Source organism: Belonocnema kinseyi, chromosome 9 (genome assembly GCF_010883055.1).
Source record: "Belonocnema kinseyi isolate 2016_QV_RU_SX_M_011 chromosome 9, B_treatae_v1, whole genome shotgun sequence".
In the NCBI taxonomy this organism is placed as follows: Eukaryota; Metazoa; Arthropoda; class Insecta; order Hymenoptera; family Cynipidae; genus Belonocnema; species Belonocnema kinseyi.
In genome coordinates this window covers 126,960,931-126,984,579 of record NC_046665.1, presented here as the reverse complement: position 1 = coordinate 126,984,579, position 23,649 = coordinate 126,960,931, and the positions used below count along the sequence as shown (strand labels likewise).

The 23,649-nt window shown below is 34.3% G+C and overlaps 1 protein-coding gene across 10 annotated transcripts in view; it reads left to right on the top strand.

Annotated features, from left to right (window-relative positions):
- Positions 1 to 23,639, top strand: part of LOC117180032 (ABC transporter G family member 27) — a 47,759-nt gene extending 24,120 nt beyond the window's left edge. For 7 of the 10 annotated variants that reach the window (XM_033372321.1, XM_033372319.1, XM_033372320.1 and 4 more), the window contains exons 3-13: positions 659 to 819; positions 2,848 to 3,017; positions 3,225 to 3,330; positions 3,461 to 3,561; positions 10,295 to 10,550; positions 12,567 to 12,749; positions 13,469 to 13,587; positions 13,783 to 13,990; positions 14,061 to 14,275; positions 22,513 to 22,721; positions 22,809 to 23,639. In XM_033372321.1, coding sequence (XP_033228212.1) covers positions 659 to 819; positions 2,848 to 3,017; positions 3,225 to 3,330; positions 3,461 to 3,561; positions 10,295 to 10,550; positions 12,567 to 12,749; positions 13,469 to 13,587; positions 13,783 to 13,990; positions 14,061 to 14,275; positions 22,513 to 22,721; positions 22,809 to 23,004 — 1,924 coding nt within the window. In that variant the 3' untranslated portion in view covers positions 23,005 to 23,639. The remainder of the gene's footprint in view (positions 1 to 658; positions 820 to 2,847; positions 3,018 to 3,224; positions 3,331 to 3,460; positions 3,562 to 10,294; positions 10,551 to 12,566; positions 12,750 to 13,468; positions 13,588 to 13,782; positions 13,991 to 14,060; positions 14,276 to 22,512; positions 22,722 to 22,808) is intronic. The other 3 variants (XM_033372325.1, XM_033372328.1, XM_033372327.1) reach the window with 3 other exon arrangements.
- Positions 23,640 to 23,649: the final 10 nt, after the last annotated feature.

The following is a 23,649-nucleotide window of genomic DNA, read 5'->3' as shown; positions in this document are numbered from 1 at the left end:
AGACGAGAAAGTAATAAAGAATACCTGAAACAGTACACATCTTGAAATTCTTCAAACTTTTAATTCAGATATGATCTTGCATTCAGCGAAAATTTGTGGGAACTTAGCAAGGTCAGTTTTTAATTTCAGAATTTAATCATACCCTTTCTTGAATCCAGATCAACTTTACTTGAATCCATACAGTAAAACTGTTGGTTAATTTAAATTTATTTTTAAATTCAAGGTCAACAAAATGTTAAGGTAGAGACATTTCAAGGATTTCTTTTATATTCTGATCCTAATTGAGAAAGTATCAGTGTTATTACAAATTAGCCTTTATACGCATAACTTTTCGAGTATCCTTTTTCGTTTCTATGTCAAGTGAGTCAGACATTGCCTATTTTGACCTGAGTAAAAAACCAGAAAAAGCATCTGGTGACAAGGGAAAAAGGCTGGCTCATGCTAAACTAAGGATATGTATCAAGTAACTTTAAAAAAAAGTTTTGCAAAAGTTGAAAGGATTACCATAGTTTAACAACACTGTTTAAGCTTTTTTTCTTTGACATTTATGTTCTAAGATGTATGTTTTACATGCATATGAAAAAACTCACTCAGTTTTAAATGTTGTTATTTATTATCTCCAAGATTCAATTGTTTCCTACGTTTTTTGATCTTACAGAGTGGAAAGCTCGGCACTGCAATTGGTTTGTCCGTTAGATTCCCGTCCTATTCAGTTGGTCTTCCGAGGATTGCAGGTGGTCAAAGAAAAGAGATCTCTTCTTCGCGATGTTTCGGGAGTAGTAAAACCAGGCGAATTATTGGCTGTTATGGGACCTTCAGGTAGGTTGTTTTTTCCATGAACCTGTTTTATTGTTACATACATGCAGAAAACTATTTTCTTAAATGAAAAAATTGTTGGTTGAATCGACCCTTGAATAGGATTATTATATGGATAACAAAAATGTTTGGTTCACCTAAGAAAATTTGTTGGTTAGTAAAACTTACTTGATTATACCATATCATTTGGTCGATACATGGGCATATTTTTTTTTCAATCAAATTAAATATTTGGTTAATCCAAGAAAATATTTTGCTTCATCTAAAAGAATATTTCAGTTAATTTATTAATTTAAGTGAGTGTTTTTGCTGGAATTAGAAAAGATTTGGGTTGATTTAACCAAATTTTAGTAAAATTTTTAATTGAATTATTTGGTAGATCCAACCAAAAAATGTTGTTCAATCAATAAAATATTTTCCAAAATCCACAAAACGATTTAACTAAAAATTTTGATTCATTGAAGCAAATTAATTTGGTCAACTGAACAAAAATTTTGTTCATTCAACCAAAATGTTTTTCGAAATTAATCAAATGCGGCCAAAATAACAATTTTTAGAATGAAGGAAATAGGTTTTCTGAGTGAAGCTCCTTCTTGTATACATCACCCTACACTGAAAAAAATCATTCTAAGCACCAAGTATATTTATTTACTTGAATCCTATTTCATATCATCAACAAAATATTCGTTAACAGAAGTAATTTTTATTTAAACCAGGCATATATCTTTTGTTGATCTAAAAAAATTAATTCTTTCGCTTTATTTTCTTTATTGAAATACATATTTCTTATATTCAATAAAATGATTTCCTTAATTCATAAGGTCTAGTTTCATTGAAATGTAATTTGTCGTTCAAAGAAATATATATTTGATTCAAAGAGTTTGATTTGTTGAACTGATTCGGGACACATTTGAATCAATAATTTTTCCATACTTGAATCAAGAATTTAGATTTATTTAAATCAAAGAAATAATTATTTAATTCAAAATAATATTAATTAAATTACAGCATATATTTTTTGGTCACAAAGGGTTCATGCATTTATAGCAATGGAGCATTTATTTATATGAACAAGGTATTTTGTTTACGTAAATTCTTATTTCTTCGGTGGAAAAAAATATTTAATTACTAGAATTAAATTATTCATAACAAATAAACATTTATTCCAACGAAGTGATCATTATTTAAATACGAAATTCAATAATTTGGCGTCATTTGTTTCAACTGAATACTTCTTTGGATTAAATAAATATATTGTTAAATTAAATATCCATGTTTTTGATTGGAAGAAATATTTCTCTGGAATTTATGGTGAGGTTTAAATACAGTTTTGCGCCTTAAAATGTCCATGTTACATTAGCGTCGTTCTCCAGGCGTTCATCAAGATTTTAAATTTTTGATTTGTGTTTAAATTAAATATGTATATGAATAACAATGGTAATTATAATTTTGGCTCAAAGAAATCCAGTTGCTTCTTCAGGAAAATATGTACTACAATTGAAGTACTAACTACATTATTGCACTCACGCATGGTCTAGGTCAAAGAAATATGTTTTTGAATCAGAGATATATTTTTGTGCTTCAAATATTCAGAAATTTGCTGTGGGGAAATAGTTTTTTGAGCCTATAAAATATTTGGTTCGCTATAAATTATATTTCTTTCCTTTAATTCATATTTCCTTATCTCAAAGAAATATTCATTTCAATTTATGGCACATTCATTTGAAAAAATGAGTCATTCATTTGGTATTACATGTGTATTTTTTGTCTTGATTTAATATTTCTTTGATTCCAAGAAATATTTCGCTTCGACCAACAGATTGTATTTATTTGTCTCAAATAAATGTTTCTTTGAGAATAAATAGGACTATTATTTACTTCAGCCAAGTAAAATTCACTTGGTACCAGTAATTCTTTTTTTCAGTGTACCACTGAACAAAGTTATTATAAATACGATTTAGTGCTAAATCGTTTATCACTAATATTTTTCTTTGCGTATTTATTGTAGAATACATTATTTATTATTTTCAGGCTGTGGTAAGACAACTCTTCTGAACTGTCTATCGGGCAGAGTAGGCATCGATTCTGGCGAAATTTGGTTAAATCGTGAAAGACTTACAAAAAGATTGCGTCGAAGGATATGTTACGTACAACAACAAGACATCTTTTTCTCTGATCTCACTCTGCGGCAAACATTGGAAGTAAGTATTTATATATAAAAGCCTGCACTCAGGTTAACTCTTGGATTTAAAAAAGATAGATGATAGATCAGAAACAGTTACTAAGGGAGGACATTCGGCTTTAAACTGTATATGCAAAGCAAACAAAGTAGCTGCGCATGACGTATCCTTAAAAGATGATCTGCTGTATATCACAACCATCCCCAATAATTTTAACTTTAATTTCAGTACCAGGCCCGCCTCAGACTTCCAGATATGCTGTCTTATACGCAAAAGATGCAGTGCGTGGATCACATAATTAAAGTGCTTGATCTTGTGGCTTGCCAGGACACAAGTAAGACCTATTGAAGTCCTCTATAATTCTTCAAATTATAATATGTTATTATCATGTGTACCCATACATACATATCAAAATGCTTGACATTTTCTCACATTTTATTCTTTTTGTTTCGCTTCCTCTATAGTCATTGGTGATTATTCCAAACGTGGTCTTTCTGGTGGAGAAAAGAAAAGAACAAGTATAGCCTGTGAGCTGCTTACGAATCCATCTTTAATGTTGCTTGACGTAAGTTTTCTTCATGCCCCCCCCCCCTTACGCCCTCCATCTTCATCCCTCTCTTTTACATACATACACATATAATGTTTATAACGCTAAAGCAGCCCTATGGATCACCCCGATTTTCTGATCTTCTTAGCGTTCGGCTTGTGAATTAATTCAACCAATTGCGCTCCGATTAGGACGGCTGACTTTTGCATTGAATTGCTCGGGCGATACAGAACAAATAATTACAAACTTAATGCTGTTTCAAAAATTGGGTCAAAATATTTTTTAGTTGTAATAAGAGGAACTATCTAAAAGTTAGAAGAAAGTCATGGACACATTCAGCTGAATATTAACAAAATTGAATATATAGATCTATATTCCAAGATTTGAAAATTTATATTCAATTATATTATGTATTTTTCTATCTTTATTTAATAATGGTCCGTATTTAAAAGTTTATATCCATTCGAAATTATACATCGTATTATTGTTGTATAATTTTTATAAAAATTATGAATTGAATTTCCAATAATTCTCACACAGAGAATATTTGTGTCTTAAATTTCACATAACTAAGTTCAGTAAACGGAGGACATTACGGCATTTTATTAATATTTCACATTCAGTCATGTAAAATGAAATAGGATGATATTTGACATGAAAATATAAATTATTGATATAAATTTATTATAATTTAATTCGTCATTCAGTAAGAAATAATACAACTAGATAATAGAGATTACCTGACAGGTAAACTGAGATGTCGATTACCTACCAGTTAGGTAAAATGATTCAAACTGTTAGTTACAGTTTCAATCAAAGAAAAAAAAGTCTACCGCTTTATATGTGAATTCTACATCATATTCTTGTTACAAAGCAGATTCTGTGGAAGGTCATCCTCTTATACTACATACATCCTTACACAATTTATCTTAAACAATTACATTCAATTACAATACATTACATATAATATAGTCGCGCGCTTTTAATGATATTAACGCTTTTAAAAATCGAAAACGCTGTGACGGGTTTCGAACAACCACTTCTAAGTTTAAAGCCTGGTCTATAATCGCCGCAAATAGCACGTTGCGGTGCTGCAAGACTTAGCGATGCGATGCAACATCGTAATGCAAGGAATAGCCGTCTACAGCGGTCGCGAGTGGCGCTGTTGCGACAGCCAATCAGAGCTTACTATAAAATGAACTGTTTTCGCCCCCTGCTTTGACAGTCAAATATTTTTCGCCTCTACAATGGATCATGTGACCCGCAATTTGCACTTTGGACATTTTTAAAAATTTTAAATGCTTTTAAATGTTTCTCACATAACGCGAGAAGCTTGGGGCGCGAAAAGTTGAGTTGAACCAAATTTTCGCTCTCGGTTACTTGCGGCGCGGCGCTTGCTTGCGGTGCCGCAGCGGGCCGCAACGTCAGGGCCGTGCGTCGAAATTCGTTATTTTAAAATTTTATTAATAAACTGGCTTATAAATTTAGAAGATGTAAATAAAAACATTATATAAGTTTTTTATTTAAAATCTTGTAACCTTAAAAGCCTAAATTATTTCATTTTTAATATTTTAAATTTGTGAACAAATGAACATTAAAAACTTACACATTAAATTTATATAAAGTCTATTAAATTAAATTAGGTTAGAATTTAATTAATAAAATCAAACATCTAAAACTAATCCATATATTTGAATTTTTTCTGAAGTTCTACAATATTAACCGAAACTTAAAAATGTTAAAGTTTCTATGGGGTATTTGGCTTTACGCTTCAGTCCTAACAATGTTAACGTCCCTAACGATTCTCATTTTCCCTTCCTGTTGTGCAATTCCTCTCCTAATAAAAGTAAAAACCTCTTTAAAAATTCTGCAATCTATACTTTCTTTTAACTGAATCGTTAATATCACACGAAAATAAACGTTATATCATTTATTGATTAAAAATGTACATTACTTTGCGTTATTTTGTGATATATTGGTATGAAAATTATACAATCCTAATATGAATTATTACATACCAGAATTTTCACTTTTTGACTAGAGATTTTACATAACTCTTTTGTAATATTTATAGTTCTGTTTTGTATTAAATCGTAAAATAATTGTAAAATTTATCTAAATGCAGTAATGTCCTCCATTTACCGAATTAATTGGGTAAATTCTAATGAACAAATTTTCTCCGTGCAGTTATGAATATTTCTTTTCCAAAAAACAAAATTCAATAAAGATGGATTATTTAAAAAATATATTTTGTATATTGTGTATACATATACGAATACATATTTTCTACATATATTTAATATTAAATATTGTATGGTAGTAAAACGGAAAGGTGATATAGGAAAAATGACAGGAAAATAATTATAGAAATTAATAGTATGAAAATATTGAAATCATTATTACAAAAAGTGTCCGGTAATAGTTTTTGAGTTTCATTATACCTACATTGTTAAAAGAAACTTCTTTAAATATAACAATTTGTATGTAATTTCATGCGAGTAGTGCAACATAAATGAATAATTTATACTTTTTTCTATGTTTTACATTGATGTTTTTAATATTTTCATTTCTATAACTATTTCCCTATAAATAATTTTATAATCGCGAGAAACATATGAGAAATTCATTATAGGCCTATGACGAATTTCTATAATACTTGTTCGTAAGTGAAGCTTATTTAAAATACATATAACTTTTTCACGTTAATATGAAATAAAAAAACATAAAAAAAACCTTCTACATCTTAAAACCTTACAATTCTCAGGCATCAATATTTTTCCCACGAGAAGAATTCTAAAACAATATTTTTTCTTGTAAATTCAGATCTATAAATTTCAAATAGGAATATGGTAAATCACATTTATAATTCGTCAGTCATCAAAATTTTTAACATAACTTATATCAGTTTCACACGTAGAGAATCCTTTATTTGAATTAGAACGATGATTTTAATATTTACGATCAGGAAAAAGTGAATTCTGCGAAAGAAAGCTATTATAAAAGCTATTTTTCCGCAGCTGTACATATAACTTATTTACTCATAAACATGAAGAATTTAATATAATATATATCTGGATATCTATGTATAATATAAAAAATATATTTTTCAATTAATTTGCCTTATCCTTTATTTCAAAACTTTATCATTGAAGATTAAAATATTACACAATATTTTATTAATTCATACACTTGATAAAAAATCGGAATCTCACATGAAGGTTGCAGTGATATTTACAAAAGAATCTATTTATAAACATGTTCTGTAACAATTATTACACAGCCACACAAAAAAAAGGTGTCCGAATCTGGTCACAAGACACACGTATTCCTATGGATTTTGGGGCGCTGAATTCAATTTTGGTGTCAAAAATCACCCATCAAGTCATGGTTGAGCCATAACCTCAAAGAATGACGAAAAATCATGCACTGAGGCAAATAAATTTCAAAACAATGCCAGTGATGCAAATTTTCACTTCAAAAAAATGTTGACAACTGTGAAGGATCAACCCTTGCCTGATATCAACTTATTTAACATAACTTTACCCAACAGAACCTGAGCTCACCTAACCTGAATTAACAGAAATTTATTGAACTACGCGTAAAGCTCTAGAAGCATATTTTCCCAGTAGCAAATGTGTGCTACATCGAATGGGTCAACTCGAGCCTAACCTAGAAATAAATCTAACCTAGCGTAACCTAATCTAACCTCATGAAACACAATTAAACTGATTGTGTTGTCCCGTTCTGTTTGCGGTACCGTTTGAATCACCTTGGGCTAAACCTGTAAAGAGGTCAAATCTATCATAACCTAAAAAACCTAACCTAACCTGACCTAACCTAACCTAACTTAACTTGATGTAACACAGTTAAACTCATTGTGTTGTCCCGTTGAGTTTGCGGTACCGTTTCATTCAGCTTCGGCAACGGGACAACACAATGAGTTTAATTGTGTTACGTGAAGTTAAGTTAGGTCAGGTTAGGTTAGGTCAGGTTTTTTTAGGTTAGGGTAGGTTTGACCTCTTTGCAGGTTAAGCCCAAGCTGATTCAAACGGTACCGCAAACACAACGGGACAACACAATCAGTTTAATTGTGTTTCGTGAAATTAGATTAGGTTAGGCTAGGTTAGATTTATTTCTAGGTTAGGCTCGAGTTGACCCGTTCGATGTAGCACACATTTGCTACTGGGAAAATATGCTTCCAGAGCTTTACGTGTAGTTCAATAAATTTCTGTTAATTCAGGTTAGGTGAGGTCAGGTTCTTTTGCGTAGAGTTATGTTAAATAAGTTGATAACAGGCAAGGGTTGATCCTTCACAGTTGTCGATATATTTTTGAAGTGAATATTTGCATCACTGGCATTATTTTGAAATTTATTTGCCTCAGTGCATGATTTTTCGTCATTTTTTGAGGTTATGGCTCAAGCATGACGTGATGGGTGTTTTTTGATACCGAATTTGAATTCAGCGCCCCAAAATCCATTGGAATACGTGTGTCTTGTTACCAGATCCGCACACTTTTTTTTGTGTGGCTATGTTATTATATACTTACGCTTTTGTAAAAATAATGTACACTAACCTCTTTGGCCAACCTCCAATTTCTGTTTCGAATTCAAGAAAGAATTGGAAGTTTCGAATTAAAAGCTTCAAAATTAGACCATTTTTAACAGCAATACTTAAAACTAACGTACTTTTGATTTGTAAAAGTGTCCAATTTAAAAAATCTTCACTTTAAAATATTTACAATTCAAAGTTCTAAATTTTTTAGGAATTACAATATCACCAATACTGGGTTTACCTTCCCGTCAGCCTTATACCTCACGTTCTGGGTTTTTAAATCATATATCCTCGTATCTTGAGTAATAATTTTTCGACTTGGTTTCGACCTGAATTGCCCCCAATCAAGATGTGATGAAGTCGAAATGTTCAAATTGAGCATATCTCAGTTTTGTCATATCTCAGAGTCATAATGACTGTCATAAAAGCTACTCTTTTTTAATGTTTAAATAATCTTTTATACTTTATGCAATATATATACATGTGTGTGTATGTATATATAATGTATATAATCAATTTATTTACGGATTTTCATTTTTATTATACTTGTTTGACGAGGATACCGAAAATGCTGATTGTTTTTACGTATTTCTCACGGCTTAGGAGATCCTTCTAGAAAGTTACAATTTTAATTTTTTTTAAAGACAATATTTAAAGCTTATACTCGTTTAGAACCAGAGATTCTGAATGCTTTAATCAAAAATAACTAATTTAATAATTCAACATTTTTTCTTCATCAATTTTAATTTCGTTTCTCAGTCGAAAAGGTTCATTTTGAGACAAGTTTACGCCGACCATCTTAGCCAAGACAATGCTTGTTTTGACAGTGAAAGAAAGGAATTGCTGATACAGTTATATTGTGGGTTAGATCAGTAATCTATATGGCTGGAATAGACATATCGATGGCTAATCTAACGCGCAATATGATTGTACCAGCAATTCATTTCTTTCAGTGCAGACAAGTGAACGTCGTCTTGGCCAAGATAAGGCTCGAATTTAGACAAGTAAACGCCGCCTTACCTCACGTGACCATAAAAATAAGGCGAAGGCTTATGTTTCGACTCAGCTTGAAATGTAGCCAGATATCGATGTCTTGGAGACGAACTTAAGACATCACCACGTCAAACTCAAGTCGAAGAATTTTTGCTCGGGGCAACAGACATTATCTACAAAATTATTATAACGAATATTATTAATGTTATAAAAGTTACAGAATTGTAATCGGCACCACTTGAACTATACATTAGATTTGTTCGACTTGAAAAAAAAATACTTTTGGAAAGTCTACATGCAAGCCAACTCCAAATAAAATTATGCATGAAATACTGAAGGCTTAGACATACATGTATCTTTTTCAAAATAATCAATAACGACAAAATAGTACATATTACGGTACGATAACAAATTTTGCCTCACATTTACGTGACAGCCATGACACTCGGCCCTCGGCACTCTCGGATCTCGCAGATATTACACTTACAAGTTGGAAAAGCCCCCCTCTCCCCATCTATTCTGAAAAAGTAGCCATGCTTTGCGGCCGCAAATGCATTAGCGTGGTTTCCCATTACTATGGCTTCGTGGTCCATGCAATACAATAAAAAAGTCAGCCGTCCTAATTGGAGCGCACCTTTTGCTTTAGTTCACTGGCGTGGATTATAAGGAAATCTCCTGTGCACTAAGCCATAAAGCTACAGGGTCGATGCATGAGGCTGCCCTGAAGTTATAACAGTTGCTTAATTGATTGCGCCAATTTCATATTATACTACATTTACAACTCAGAATGCGAGGCAAAGTAGATTCTTACGATATATTTACCATCTACAATAATTGAAATGTCCTTAGAGAAAGTTCTTAAAATTGATGTTGCAAAGTAGTAAGCTTTCTGCGCGCAGCAGAAACCACGGCTAGATGACAGATGGCCACTTTGCTTGCTTATGAGATACACATGTTTATATTAAATTGTAGAACTTTGATTCCGAAAACCAGAAAACTGTTTTTCTTAATTTTCTATACATAATTTCAAGGCAACTCTTTATACATGCCTCAAAAAGACAAATCTTCGTGCTTGTAATGCAATAAGTATATGAGCTGTTGCGTACATAAACTTGATTAATTTTAATAATATAATTATTGCGTTGTGTCTCATGCCACATTATGTGTATATAATAATAGTTTTTGTCTGTCTCCACGCGCGAGTAGGAACCGACGAGTGGATTAGACTCACATTCGGCACAGGCATTGATTATCCGACTGAAGAAGTATGCTGAACAGGAGGGGAAAAGTATTGTAGTGACAGTACATCAACCAAGTTCGAGAATGTTTCACAGCTTTAGTAAATTGTTGTTGTTGAGTCGTGGACAAGTGGCATATTACGGCTTTACAGCGAACATAGGAAGATTTTTCTCTAACATCGGTCTCGCATTGTTACCGCACTACAATCCAGCAGATTTTATATGTGAGTGAACGAATGAATAGAAATACCGTCACTCAGAGAAAAATGGTCTTGAAACAAAACCATCGTCCTCTTGTCTGTTTCGTTTTGAATGATGCGAATATATTTTTTACACAAACAAACTCATCCCCTCAGCTTTATATTTAAGAGGAAATTTCATTTACGCCAAGGAAGATGCTTGTGTCACAAGATAAAGTTTCTCGGAGTTATACTTTTTCTTCAAACATGAAATATTCCTACTTCTAGTTACTTTCTTGATATGAGCATAGTCCCAGCAGGGTTCTTTCGAAAGTCAGATATCATTTTTCCAATAAATGGATAGTATACCATATAAAATTCCAATTCTAAAAACGTCCATAAAATATTGTGTACATATTGTTTACTATTCTTAATTTAATATTGAAATATGACTTTCTATCTCGATGCCGATTAGAGGGCCCCTTTGACGGCAAAGGGGTCGGATTTTCACCAATCGATGCTTATGTGTCAGTGATTCTCAAATATCTTTTTCTGTCAAAGGAGGGTTTCTTAAAAGCCAATAGCGGAAATCTACCGCAAATATATATGTTTATGGTATCGGAGTATTTTAAGGATAATTGTAACTTCGCAAATGCCGAAATACGAGGAGTACTACTGACTCTTAATCCAAATATCACAACAAGAGAACTTTTCTGTCACATAAACCCTAACGAATAAAGCTATTAAAGCAAAATAGTCAGAATTGACAGCAGACCGCGGCCTAACCTCTTTATCATGAATTTCGTTAGTTTTAATCGAAGCCACATCGTCACATTGATAGATAATCATGAGAACCTCTGATTCTTGTGACACCCACATGATACCAACTTGAATAATTGTTTTACCGCCTTCAATTTTAAATAATTTTTTTCTGTTGAACGACTCAACAGAAAAAAAATTGTAACGCATGTTATGTTTGGATTATAATGATGTAATAAAAAATTGTTTGGTCTCAAATCGTGAAATAACCTTATAGAATCACTGTAAGTCCCAGTATCATACCCCACGCAAACTTGAAAAAAAAATTTAACCAACGCACATAGATGAATAGAAAAAAGCGTGCGCACAACTTTTAAAGAAATTTAGTATCTAAAATTTCAAATATTTATGTTGTTATATGTATTAAAATATAAAGCAGTACAATTTGTATTTGTAATTGTAGGATTTTGCCTTTTATTATGTATATAATATATATATACACATATATCTCCGCAGACATGTATATACAGTCGAACTTGAATTTCAGCCAATTCGATTTACACTTTTCAAGAATTACGCCGTGCCACGGTTTCGGATGGGAAGACCCACGAGGGGATGTACCGTAGTACTCATGCGTGCCAAAACAGTAGCATAGCGGTAAAGCGCAGTGCCCTAACGACCAGGCTGTATAACTGCTTCAAGTAGCGCAACATTGTGACACGTTCCTGATATTAACGTTTGGAGCGCCTCTATTGCAGCCGAAGGTCAGAACAAAAACCGAGCTCAAATTGAAGTTCGACTGTATTTCAAGCAACCCATATCCCTATATATATATTACCGCGATATGCGTACACACTCTTTTTATAGCTACACCCAGACTGATAACAATTCATTCCAAGCCAACTTGAATAATTTTTTTAATAATTTACAATTCATAATCCCAAAACCAAGTTTAAACCGTAGGACTTGCACATTTAAAGATTTCTTTCAATCCCTGTGTACTATCTTAATTAATCCGACCTCGGATTCACCTTTGGCCTGTAGCTTTCGATTAATTTAAGTTTATTTGCGCAGATTCAATAGGATAGAGATTTTGAAGTGATAAAGAAAAGATTATATCGATTTTGAATCAATTCCTGTCCAAAATTTTCGCCAAGGCAGACTACTCTACGCTCGTGTATGTGTCGCCAATTAGAGAGCATTGTAATATTTTTAAACGAAAACTTGATATACATTTAGATAGACACACAATATGAACATTATAATCTTTATGTGATATCATATAGTAATAAATAATTGCAGTGGAACAAATCAAAGGGCCGGAGGAAGTGCGAGAACGCATTGTTTCTGCGGCGAGAGCAATGAAACAAGGACAAGACTGTCCATTGGAGTTACGTCCAGAGTATAATCCCAGCCAGCAACCATTTTGCGACCATTTTATCCAGTACCACGATCACCATCATCATCATCATATTACTCGTAATGGTACAAAATTAAGCTGATATAGGTATAACGCAAATGCTTGCATTCACGTAACCATGCAAAAAATATTTTCATTTTTTCCTCAACGAACACAATCTCGTTAAATCCAAGCTCGCGCATTTTATGTACCTACATGTGCATATGTTTTTGGTCATATTTACGGAGAAACATGTATTTTTACCCTTAGCACCTAGATTTTTCAGGTTAAAATATTTTACAATTTTACAATTTTACAATTTAACAACTTTTGGAGAAGAAACAGCACTTTCGTCAATAATTTTACGCTATTTAAACAATTTACTGCGGTATTTCTAATATTTGTCAACAAAATATTAATAATTTTTTTGTCTCACAAGTTTACGTAAGACACGAAACGGCATCGAAAGACATTGACTGTAAGCTTCACCAAGCTTTCGACAGACGTCCTCCGTATTTTCCTGTACGAGGAGAATACGGAAAATATATAAATATATTTCTGAAAATATAGTAGTATGTTTGGCGGTACAATCTTATACTTGCAACATCTAGGATCGAACGTCCATTTTTCTCCATATTTTTATCGAATAGAACAGATTTACCAAGTTTTAAAACAGTTGAGTGAATATTCGCAAATATACTACACAGGGAAACAACAAGAGCGATCTTAATGTAAAGAATTACCAATACATATTCAATATTCGTACCTGTAATATTGAAATTACAGTTTGTTGTGTTATTTACAGCAGCCAAGGATGAAGAAGGACATACGTTGTGGCTAGATACCCAGAGTCACGCAAGTAGCACTGCTTCTGACGACGACTATATTTGGCAATGGCCCACGAGTTTCTGGTCGCAGTTTAAAGTGAGCAGTTGGTATTAATTAATCAATGTAATTCCTAATCAGTTAATTTGAACAATTTGCGTGTGCATGTATCTGTGTAGTGTATATATGTTTTATATGTGTCAACGAAATATTGTTCAATGAACGTGACGACAAACATGATTTATGTGATTAACAAGGTTGTACCTACTTTTCATCTTTTCTCTGTCTATATAGGTATTATCAGAAAGAAATTTTCAAGACGCTAGACCCCGAATGTTATCTCGTTTAAATTGGCTTCAAACAATAGCTCTGGGTCTTTTGGCGGGACTTTTATGGCTTAAGTTACCTAGAACTGAAGAAGCCTTACATGACATTCAAGGCTGGATGTTTTTTAGCACAACATATTGGATGCTTTTCGCACACTTTGGTGCGCTATCAAGTTGTAAGTATTTGTGTTGTCAAATTTCATTCTTTAAACACTATAATATATTGAATTTATAATATTTATGCAGTTCCTCCAGAGCGCCAAGTTATCAACAAAGAACGTCTTTCAGGATCTTATCGTCTTTCAGCCTATTATTTGGCTAAAATGTGTGGCGAGTTACCTCTAACAATAACTTTACCAGCAGTTTATCATCTCATCAGTTACCCTATGTTGGGATTTCACAGTCCTGCTGTATTTATTACTCTACTGGCATTTCTACTTTTGAATACGGTTGTTGCTCAGGTATATTTCTCCTATAATTGCAAAAAATCGTATCTAAACTGTTAAAAATGTTTGGGACTTTACCTCACTTTTACAATACGAGCGTGAGATAAAATTGCAATCACGGTATTGTAACTGTGAATCGCAATACATACGTATTTTAAGAGTTTTAGCATCAGTGGAGTCACCGTCATGTATCAGAATACTATTATTATAAATATTATAAAATTCGAAAGTCTATCGGATTACTGACCGTCTGTTGTAGTGAGTAGAGAATTGTACCTTCCCGAGTAAAAATCCTTCGACTTGGATTCTATTTGAATTGCCCCCAATTAAGACATCCTGAAGTCAAAATGTTCAAATTGAGCATGTCTCAGTTTTGAGACGGAACCAGACTTCAATTTGTGTCTTGGAGACAATTTTTTATGGCTTGAAGACATATATTTATGCGTTGAGTCGAATTTTTATGACTAAAAGGCAAGTGATTTATAACTTTGAGTTTATACCTGTTCTAATAAAAAGGATTATTCTGGAAGTCATAAAATAATATAATAATATAAAACCGAAGGGTCTATGACAAAGCCATCGAACGCGTCCTCGGGTTGCGGTTAGAGGGTCCCTGTTCCAAAGGTTTCTGCTGAATATGGTTACAAAAATAAATAGGCTTTCGCGGACAATTGTCCAGGGGTGGTCCCGAAGGAATTAGCCCCCCAAGCGGAGATGTGAAAACCGTGCCGAAAGCTGAATGGCACCTGGGTGAGGTGTCCAGAATAGTGACTGTGGGATATCGGGCGACCTCTCAGAGTACGCAGCCTTATCCTTGCATGCGGGGCTCTACAAGGATGGACGAATCCCTTTCCCTAGCTTCTCGTGGGAACAACAATGCCAACAGCAAACATAGTTGCAGTAAGTGCAGTTCAAAACAACAGAACGCGCAAGGCTCTCGACAATGGGACGGCCAAGAATGACGACCACTCTAGAGCTGGGGGAGCCAATAAAGATGAATTCAATGCGATGGATCGGCGGAATCTCGGACACCTTTAGGTGGAGGGAGCCATTGAATCATGACTTGCTAGACTGTTACGACGCGAGTGTGGCCCCTGAACGGGGTTACATAGCACGTTTGCCATGCTCTGTGGTGCGAGAAACACCCGGAGCTATCGCATTTTTCGCCTCAACGTCAGTGAAACGATGCCGAACTACTCCAAAAAAGGGGCTATGTAAGCGGATCGTCTATTCTACCATAGCTAGAACAAGCCGGCAACAGAGAAAGTGAAGCGACACTAAGACCAACCGCGGGCAGGCATCCGATAGAGGAAGAGCGATGCTTTATGATCCGGAGAAAAAGCAACGCCAAGGTTTCTCTCAAGACTAAAGATCTGGCAGCATATTGTTGAGAGAATACAGATACTATCTGACGCTAAGAGAAGTCTAGAGCGGAAGGAGAGATGGGTCAGAGAAAATCAACAGTTTCTCTCTGACCCATTTCGACTCTTCCAAGACCCTCCAGTTACTGTCGAACACCCACCCAAACCAGAGGAGGTCGAAGTATTTTGAAGAGAAGTCTACGAAGTTCAGCATAGACTGGACGAAGACTCAGAAAATTTAAATAGCTCCAAGGAGTTATGTGTTGCCCTCATAACACCTGATGAAGAATGCCCACCCATCACCACCGAGGAGGTGAAAAAAGTATTAAGAGGGATGAAGAACTATTCTGCACCGGGACCAGATTGTATCAAAACCTTTTGGTGGAAGAAGTTTTCTTCAACCCATCAGCATTTGGTCCGTATTTTCACCTCATATTTGAAGCCGGAAGAGCCGATTCCAGAGTGGTTGGTGGAAGGGCGCACAATACTCCTGCCGAAAATAGGCAACTTAGCTGACCCAAAGAACTACAGGCCAATAACTTGTCTGAACACGCTTTATAAGATATTCACAGCTATCCTAAATGATAGGATTGTTCGGCCAATTGAACCTGTGTGGCAAGAAATGTATGAACAACGAGGCTCAAAGAAAGGCGTAGCCGGATGTCGGGAGAACCTGCTCATCGATAGATGTGTCTGCAAAGATGCAGCATTCTACCAGCGTGACCTATTGATCACCTGGATTGATTACCGGAACGCTTTCGATGCGACATCCCATAGACTTATCATCTGTCTTTTGAAAAGCTTATAGGTTCATCCGCAAATCGCGAGTTGCATAGAGAGATTGATCCTGCTTTGGAAAACCAGACTTCTGATCTCATCTAGAAAAAATCGAGTGACAACTAACAGGGTCACCTTTCAGAGAGGTGTCTTTCAAGGCGACACCATGAGCCCACTCATCTTTTGCCTTACATTATTGCCACTATTTCTAGCACTTCGCCATTCCGATGGGTACTTGCGCGGCAAACCTGCAGATCGAAAGTACAAGGTCTTTTATGTATTTTACATGGATGATCTTAAGATCTGTGCTGAAAACAAAGAGCAACTACATCTAGCTCTAGGGATTGTCGAACGATATACTAAGGAAATTGGAATGGAATTTGGCTTAGACAAATGCGCCAAGGTTTTTTTGAAGCGAGGAAAACTTAATCGCATCCCTGAAGACCCTGAGCTCGTCGATAGAAGCGCTGTACGACACCTTTGCGCTGCAGAGACCTATACTTTTACTTAGACTTTCTTATACAAACTTATACTCACGCTGTCAAGGTGGTCGAGGAATATTGAGTCTTGAATGTCTTCACAACAGGGTTATTCTGGATATAGCACATAGAGTCGCAAAAGGAAGAGACCCTATTCTTAAAATAGTTAGGAAGCACGAAGAAGTGGGCAAAGCAGCGTTTCTGAACAAAGCAGCGGAGGAGGCTGATGAAACACTCGGACTTAACTTCAGTATTAGGCGTGAGCAAAATGCATCGAATCTTATCTATCTCGAGTACTCACTCCTGAAAGCCCGGATTAAGAAAGCACAAGAGAAAAACTTTCGTGAACAGCTCCTCGATAAGAGGATGCACGGTATCTTCCACAGAAATGTGAAGGATCAGTTAATATCTTGTGAGCTAACGTTTGCTTTCCTTAAATCGCCCGGATTGAAGTCTGGTACAGAGGGTTTCATTTTTGCATGCCAATACGGTGTTATTTCTACCTTAACAACCCGTCGCCACATTTTGAGCCAAGACATTCCCGATGATAGCTGCAGGGCGTGTCATGCACACCCCGAGCATTTAGCTCACATACTATCTAGTTGTCCAACTCATGGGAAATCCAGTCGATAGTCCAAAATGAGAAGTGCCGCATATACTGGAACTTTATATTCTTGACAACTGTTTCTGTTGCACACTCGAGGCCTGACATAGTTCTCCTTGACTTCGAGAAGCGAACCATGTTTGTTAACGAATTTTCGGCACCAGCTGAGAAAAATATCATAGTTAAGGAGAATGAAAAGAAAGAGACATATAGAGACCTTATAAGGGAGTTGCAACGATTGTACCCGGAATATTCTGTTAAACTAATCGTCCTTATCATCGGCGCTCTTGGAGGTGCCAAGCTTTCACTCGTTAATGGCCTGAAAAGCATCCCTGCGTGTCAACAATATGCTAACACACTTGCGGGAAAAATGCAGAAGGCGGTAGTCCTTGGGTCGCTCCGTGTTCTCAGGGTGCACGAAACTATTGCCGGATCATCGTATTGATTCCGTTATACTCTGTAACTACCTATCTCATGGTCGTGAGATAGGATTTTCTTTTGTATTTTACTTGTTTGGCGAGGACACCGAAAATGTTGTTTGTTTTTACGTATTCCGAACGACTTAGGAGATCCTTCTAGAAAGTTACAATTTATATTTTTTGAAGAACATTTTTAAGGGTGATGCTCGCTCAGACCCACAGATTCTGAAGTTTTTAATTAAAAATAACTTATTTAATAATTACAAACTTTGTACTCATTAATTTTAATCTCATTTCTGACAAGGAGAGTCTTTCAGGTGTCCCTCGCCGATTTGATTCTCCCTTAAATATGTTGTAGTACTCGAAAAACTAAGCTACACGAGAGAGTAACGAAAAGTGAAAAGAGTACACGAGAGGATAAACCACCCCTACATATTTTTAAAATTGTGCTGAAAAATTTTAAATTCAACGGAAAAAATGAAAAAAATATATATATTTTGTAGTTGAGACAAAAATAAAGTTCACGTGTTTCGCTGAAATAAGTTTTAAAAAAATTGATGGAGGTAGCTACCCCTAAACTCTTTTTGTCTTATGTCTATGATAATATATACTTTCCATGAATACAAAATGGGGAAATTTGTTTTACAATGGATGTAAAACAGAGTCCATCCAACATGACTACAAAAATTACACGGGGGTAAACCACCCCCTAATTATATATAAAATAGCAAAATAAGTCTAAAATTGAGCAAAAAAATCCGAAATAATATGTGTTATATACAAAAAAGAGGATGAAGGTATTTAGGTACTTTTAAGAGATAAACAGCATTAAAGAGGGCATGTACAACCTAATACATCACAACGAGTTTTACAGGAATCACAGAAGCTGAAGTCCATCGGATTTTCAAATTTACCTGGTTTTTCTGCAATATATCCGCTTTTGTACCATGAATATTTTAAAAGATTAGTATATATTGGCGAGTTTAATTGATTATGCACCAAAGACTGAAGTTTAATAATATTATTTCTGATATGTAAATTGATATCGTAATTCATCAAAATAACAGAATCGGAAAAGTGATGCACATAATTTTTCCAAACTCTAAACCCAAATACATCTAAAGGTTGAATTTTTCCTGTTATTACTGTTGTAATAATTTTTAAATTTACAATTTTATCGGAGGCAATTATCATTGCTTTCATACATTTTTTAATAGAAATAGATAATGTAATGTTACCTGAGGTAAGTTTCCCAGATTTTGATGCTTCTATATGAACATTTTCGGGCCTGAACAGATTGGCTTCTACTACTGGTCCAAATTTTCCGCTCGGTTCTTTTAGAACTAGAAATAGAGGTGAAAGAAGTTTCCCGTCAGCAGATATTAGTGATTGGATAGTGTAACTATGGGTAGTGGACGAAATAGACAGGACAATGCATTCCACCTTTTTTTCTCCTTCAACACCTAAAGTTCTCCCGGAATGAATTTCCAATCGAAAGCCACTTTGATCCGAATTATAAACATCATTTACTCCAACATTCGCTATCCCTTGTTGCTTGGGCTTGTAATGCCCACCTGTGTATATCTTTATCATGAATAATTAGCCCGTTATCAACTGCTTTTTTGAAATTCTCTAATGTAATGTCACATATCCTAGCAACTTTTGCTCTATAAGTACCGCCTTAATAGAGAGTATGGGCCCAACGTCTTAATTGTTTCACTGAAAGAACTTTGCTGAATCTTTGCTGAACACTCTCAAGACTTAAATTTTTCTTCTTTCCACTTCTCCAATATTCAACTGCTCTTAATTTATAGTCGTATGATATTTCTTCCTCATCTTTTGTGCATCTATCCGTAGGTGAAAAAGGCGGATCAGTAATATGGTGTTGAACATCATCCTCTATGATTTGTGCATCTAAATTTTTAAAATGTTCTTGGAAATTTAAGGACTTTTCAACCCTCATCTCCACCCCATTAAATTCTTCCATGGCATCCAACAAAATTGCTTCAAAATGTTCTTTCATTTCAATTTTCCTCATGTTTATTGGAGTTTCTTTTATATTTAATGTTTAGAATATAGCAAGCAGTAAATTTATAACATTCAAAGGATTCACCTTCATTTACAAACCTGTAGAAAGGTTAAAAGGTTTTGTTTAAAAGACACTTAGAATGTTAAAATACTTTAGACATATTTTGTATGCAATAATGTGGATAAAAATCAATAAACAAAATTTATATATATAGTCGAGCAGCCACCCTTTTGAACTGTTATTGTCGATTTTTGAAATTTAATCAATAAGTAGTTACAAAAAATTTGGAAAAGCAAAATGGCCCAAGGCAGGGCACCTTCTCCTATTCAGACTTTTCATGTATAATATAGAATAATAATATAATAATATGCTACTATATAGAATACTATATACTATAATAAAATATACTAATATACTATATCGAATAATAATAATAATAATAATAATATGCTACTTTGGGTTAGTCAAAGTGTCAGTGTTGGAAACTATACTTCACTAAACTAATTCTAAGGGAATTAGGTCAGAGTAACAATGTTGAAAACTAGACTGACAATGAATCTTCTTTCGGATTCTGAGGCATTCATATTGCAAGGTCAACTAGAGGATCTTCAATTATATTTTTTTGGCCTTGCTCAAACATTGTTCTTTTTGGCCATCTTTTTTTTGTAATGACGAACGCGATCTCGACTGTCCCCTAAGCACAAGTAACAAGGTGTTTTTGTATACCCTGATTGCTGTCCTAAAACGATTCCAAGAATTTTGAGATCCCCGCGAATTTTCCACTTATAAGTTGAGTAATTGATTTTTTCCAGGACAAATTTTAAGTTACCGTAATGCTCTTTCAGTTCCGTAGAATGTACGATTGGAATTGGAGAGTAAACATTATTATTATGCAACAACACTGCTTTTACACTGCGCTTAGAATTGTCAATGAATAGCCGCCAATTTTCCGGTCTATACAGTCCAGGTTTAATTTTTTCCATTAATTCGTCAATGTTTTTACAATAGAATAATTTTCCATGACCATTTTCTTGAGAAGTAAAAAGCTGTCTAAACTCTTTTTCCCTATTTCTGTGGTAACTTAATTTAACTCCTTTAGTTAATAAGTTCTTTTTTCAAAATACACATCTGTATTAACATAGCTGCTTTCATAATCATCCTCGTCATTACCATAATCTGAAATGTCACTTTCATCACGATCAACATCGAAATCTTCATCAGTACTTTTATTTTTTTGTGCTTCAATCGTCTCTCTGTCAAGTGACAAATTTTTTGAGTTTTTTGTAACATCGTTATTTTCAATAGATTTAGTGACGCTAGGTACATCAGGATATTCAATAGTTTTTTTCTTTTCTCTATTGATTCCTGTCATGTTTGTCATATAAAAGTAGCATTCCTCTTTCCGAAGACGTTTCCTCCATATCGTAGGTTCTTGAATCTTAAGGGTTTTCTTATTTCCCTCCCTGTTTTTCAATCGATTGAATGCCTTAAACAAGCACTGCAAATTTTGTGAGGAACCCAATTTTCACTTTGGTTTTGAATCTCCATAACAAAATAGCTTTTATAAATTTTTTTTATGTCATCGCTGATTACTCTTCGATTTTCTAAAACTTCAAATTTACCGCATACGTAGCAGAATGCATCTGGATCACCCACACAATTATGCGCTATAGTGGAAGTGGATAAATTGGAATTGAAACAGCGCTTAGAAGGTATGATCTGTTCTGATTTTGGAGTTTATAGTAATAGTATAAGTATAGTAAAGTAAACTAGTGATTTAAAAAAAGAAAAAAAAAGAAACTGATAATGGTTTTTAAAACTGTGCTGAAGTCACATTAAGAAGCACGTTTAAAGAGATTGTCACCACTGTCCTCTTTACTAACGTGAAGTTCGAGCGCGATCTTTCATTTGTTTGTTTCACAGTCCTTTGTTTTGACGTGAAGTTCAAGCGGGATCTGCCATTTGTTTTGTTCACAGTCATTTGTTTTGTTCGATTTTACCTCTATTTTTGTGATTTTCGAAAAAGTATGAGCCAACTTGGTTATTTAGACACCGGGTTCGAATTCAGCGACCCCAAAAACATATAGATATGCTAGTGTAGTCTGTCGGACAGATCACTTTTTTTGTGTGCCGGTGTTATGAATGCGATGTTATTGGCAAATTCACAGTTTCATGTAAACGCAATGCTCTATGTATCTTTACGACGTATAACGTATAATATAGGTGAAATAGTTTCCAGTGTAATACACTGCAATTTTACACGTCGACTGTAAAGGTACCGCAGTCAAGGCTTTACCACAATGTTTATTTCAGTTTAATTATAGTACAATGTAAATTTGTACTGAGGTCTCATTAATTTGCTATTTTATTCACAGTAAAGTTCTAAAAGTCGGAAATAAATCTTCAATACATTTATTGTAAAGTTCCAACACAAGTTTTTAACAGCGATTTATAATGCATTTCCTTTACATTTTTTTCATATAGGTTTAGTGTTGTGTATTCAACAGTTTATAATCAATAATGATGTGTGTAAACAATGTATATATCATGTATGCATACGTTAACCAGTTTCATTTATTTTAGAGTGTCGGATTCTTCGTAGGAGCCTGTTGCTTAGATCTGCAAGTCAGCATAACTGCTTCTGCATTATACACGTTGGCGACACAACTATTGGGTGGTTATTTGGCAACTGCTGTTCCACCTTGGCTATCTTGGGCTCGATACGCTAGCATGGTGCATTATGCCTACCAAAATATGCAGATATTAGAATTCGGTGTAGGAGATCCAATTTTGTAAGATAATTACTACTGTTATATATATTACAGCTTCATACACGTATTGCATAATGTGTATAAGAAACATATAATCGAAAATTACAGGTGTTCACAACCAAGCAAATTTCCAGAATGCAGTAATGGAACGACGATACCTCTTTCAGCCATTTTGGAAAGACAGGGCGGTGTACGAGGCTCTGGGCTACCTTTGTGGGCAAATACTGCTATACTTGTTACATTTTTGATTGTATTTAGGACTCTTGGGTACCTTGTTCTACGTTTTTATAGAGTACCCCAGTGATTACAAAATAGTGTGTGTGTGTGTGTGTGCATGGGCGAGTATGCGTGCGAATATGTAGTATACAATTTTATATACAGCTTTTTTATGGATTTTTATTTTCATGTTACAATTGTCTGTTATTATACTGACATACATACTTATAATATCGAGTACATGAAATTCAAAGTTTTAATGTCTTTCGTTCGCATATGTTTCTCATTACGAGTACGCACATATAAATTAATATCTGTTAAAGAACATTAATATACATCGTTTCTTGTACTCGATACAACAATAAAAACAACAACACCAACGTACTAGTACTGCTACTTCAACAACTACTACAATTACTACTACTACTACTACTACTACTACCACCCTTACGAAAAAGTATTATAGGAAATAAAGATTTTTGGCGTATTTATTGCGACAATTATAAGAAAATTATATGTTTATTATATAGAATTGGTAAAATTCCAGGTGCCAGTGATTTACGCAATGTTTTTACCCATACTTTAAAAAAATATTAATACTAATTGCCAATATTTAATTTCCTATAATAATTTTCACTACTACTACTGCTACTGCCACTGCTACTGCTACTACTACTACTACTACTACTACTACTACTACTACTACTACTACTACTACTACTACTACTACTAC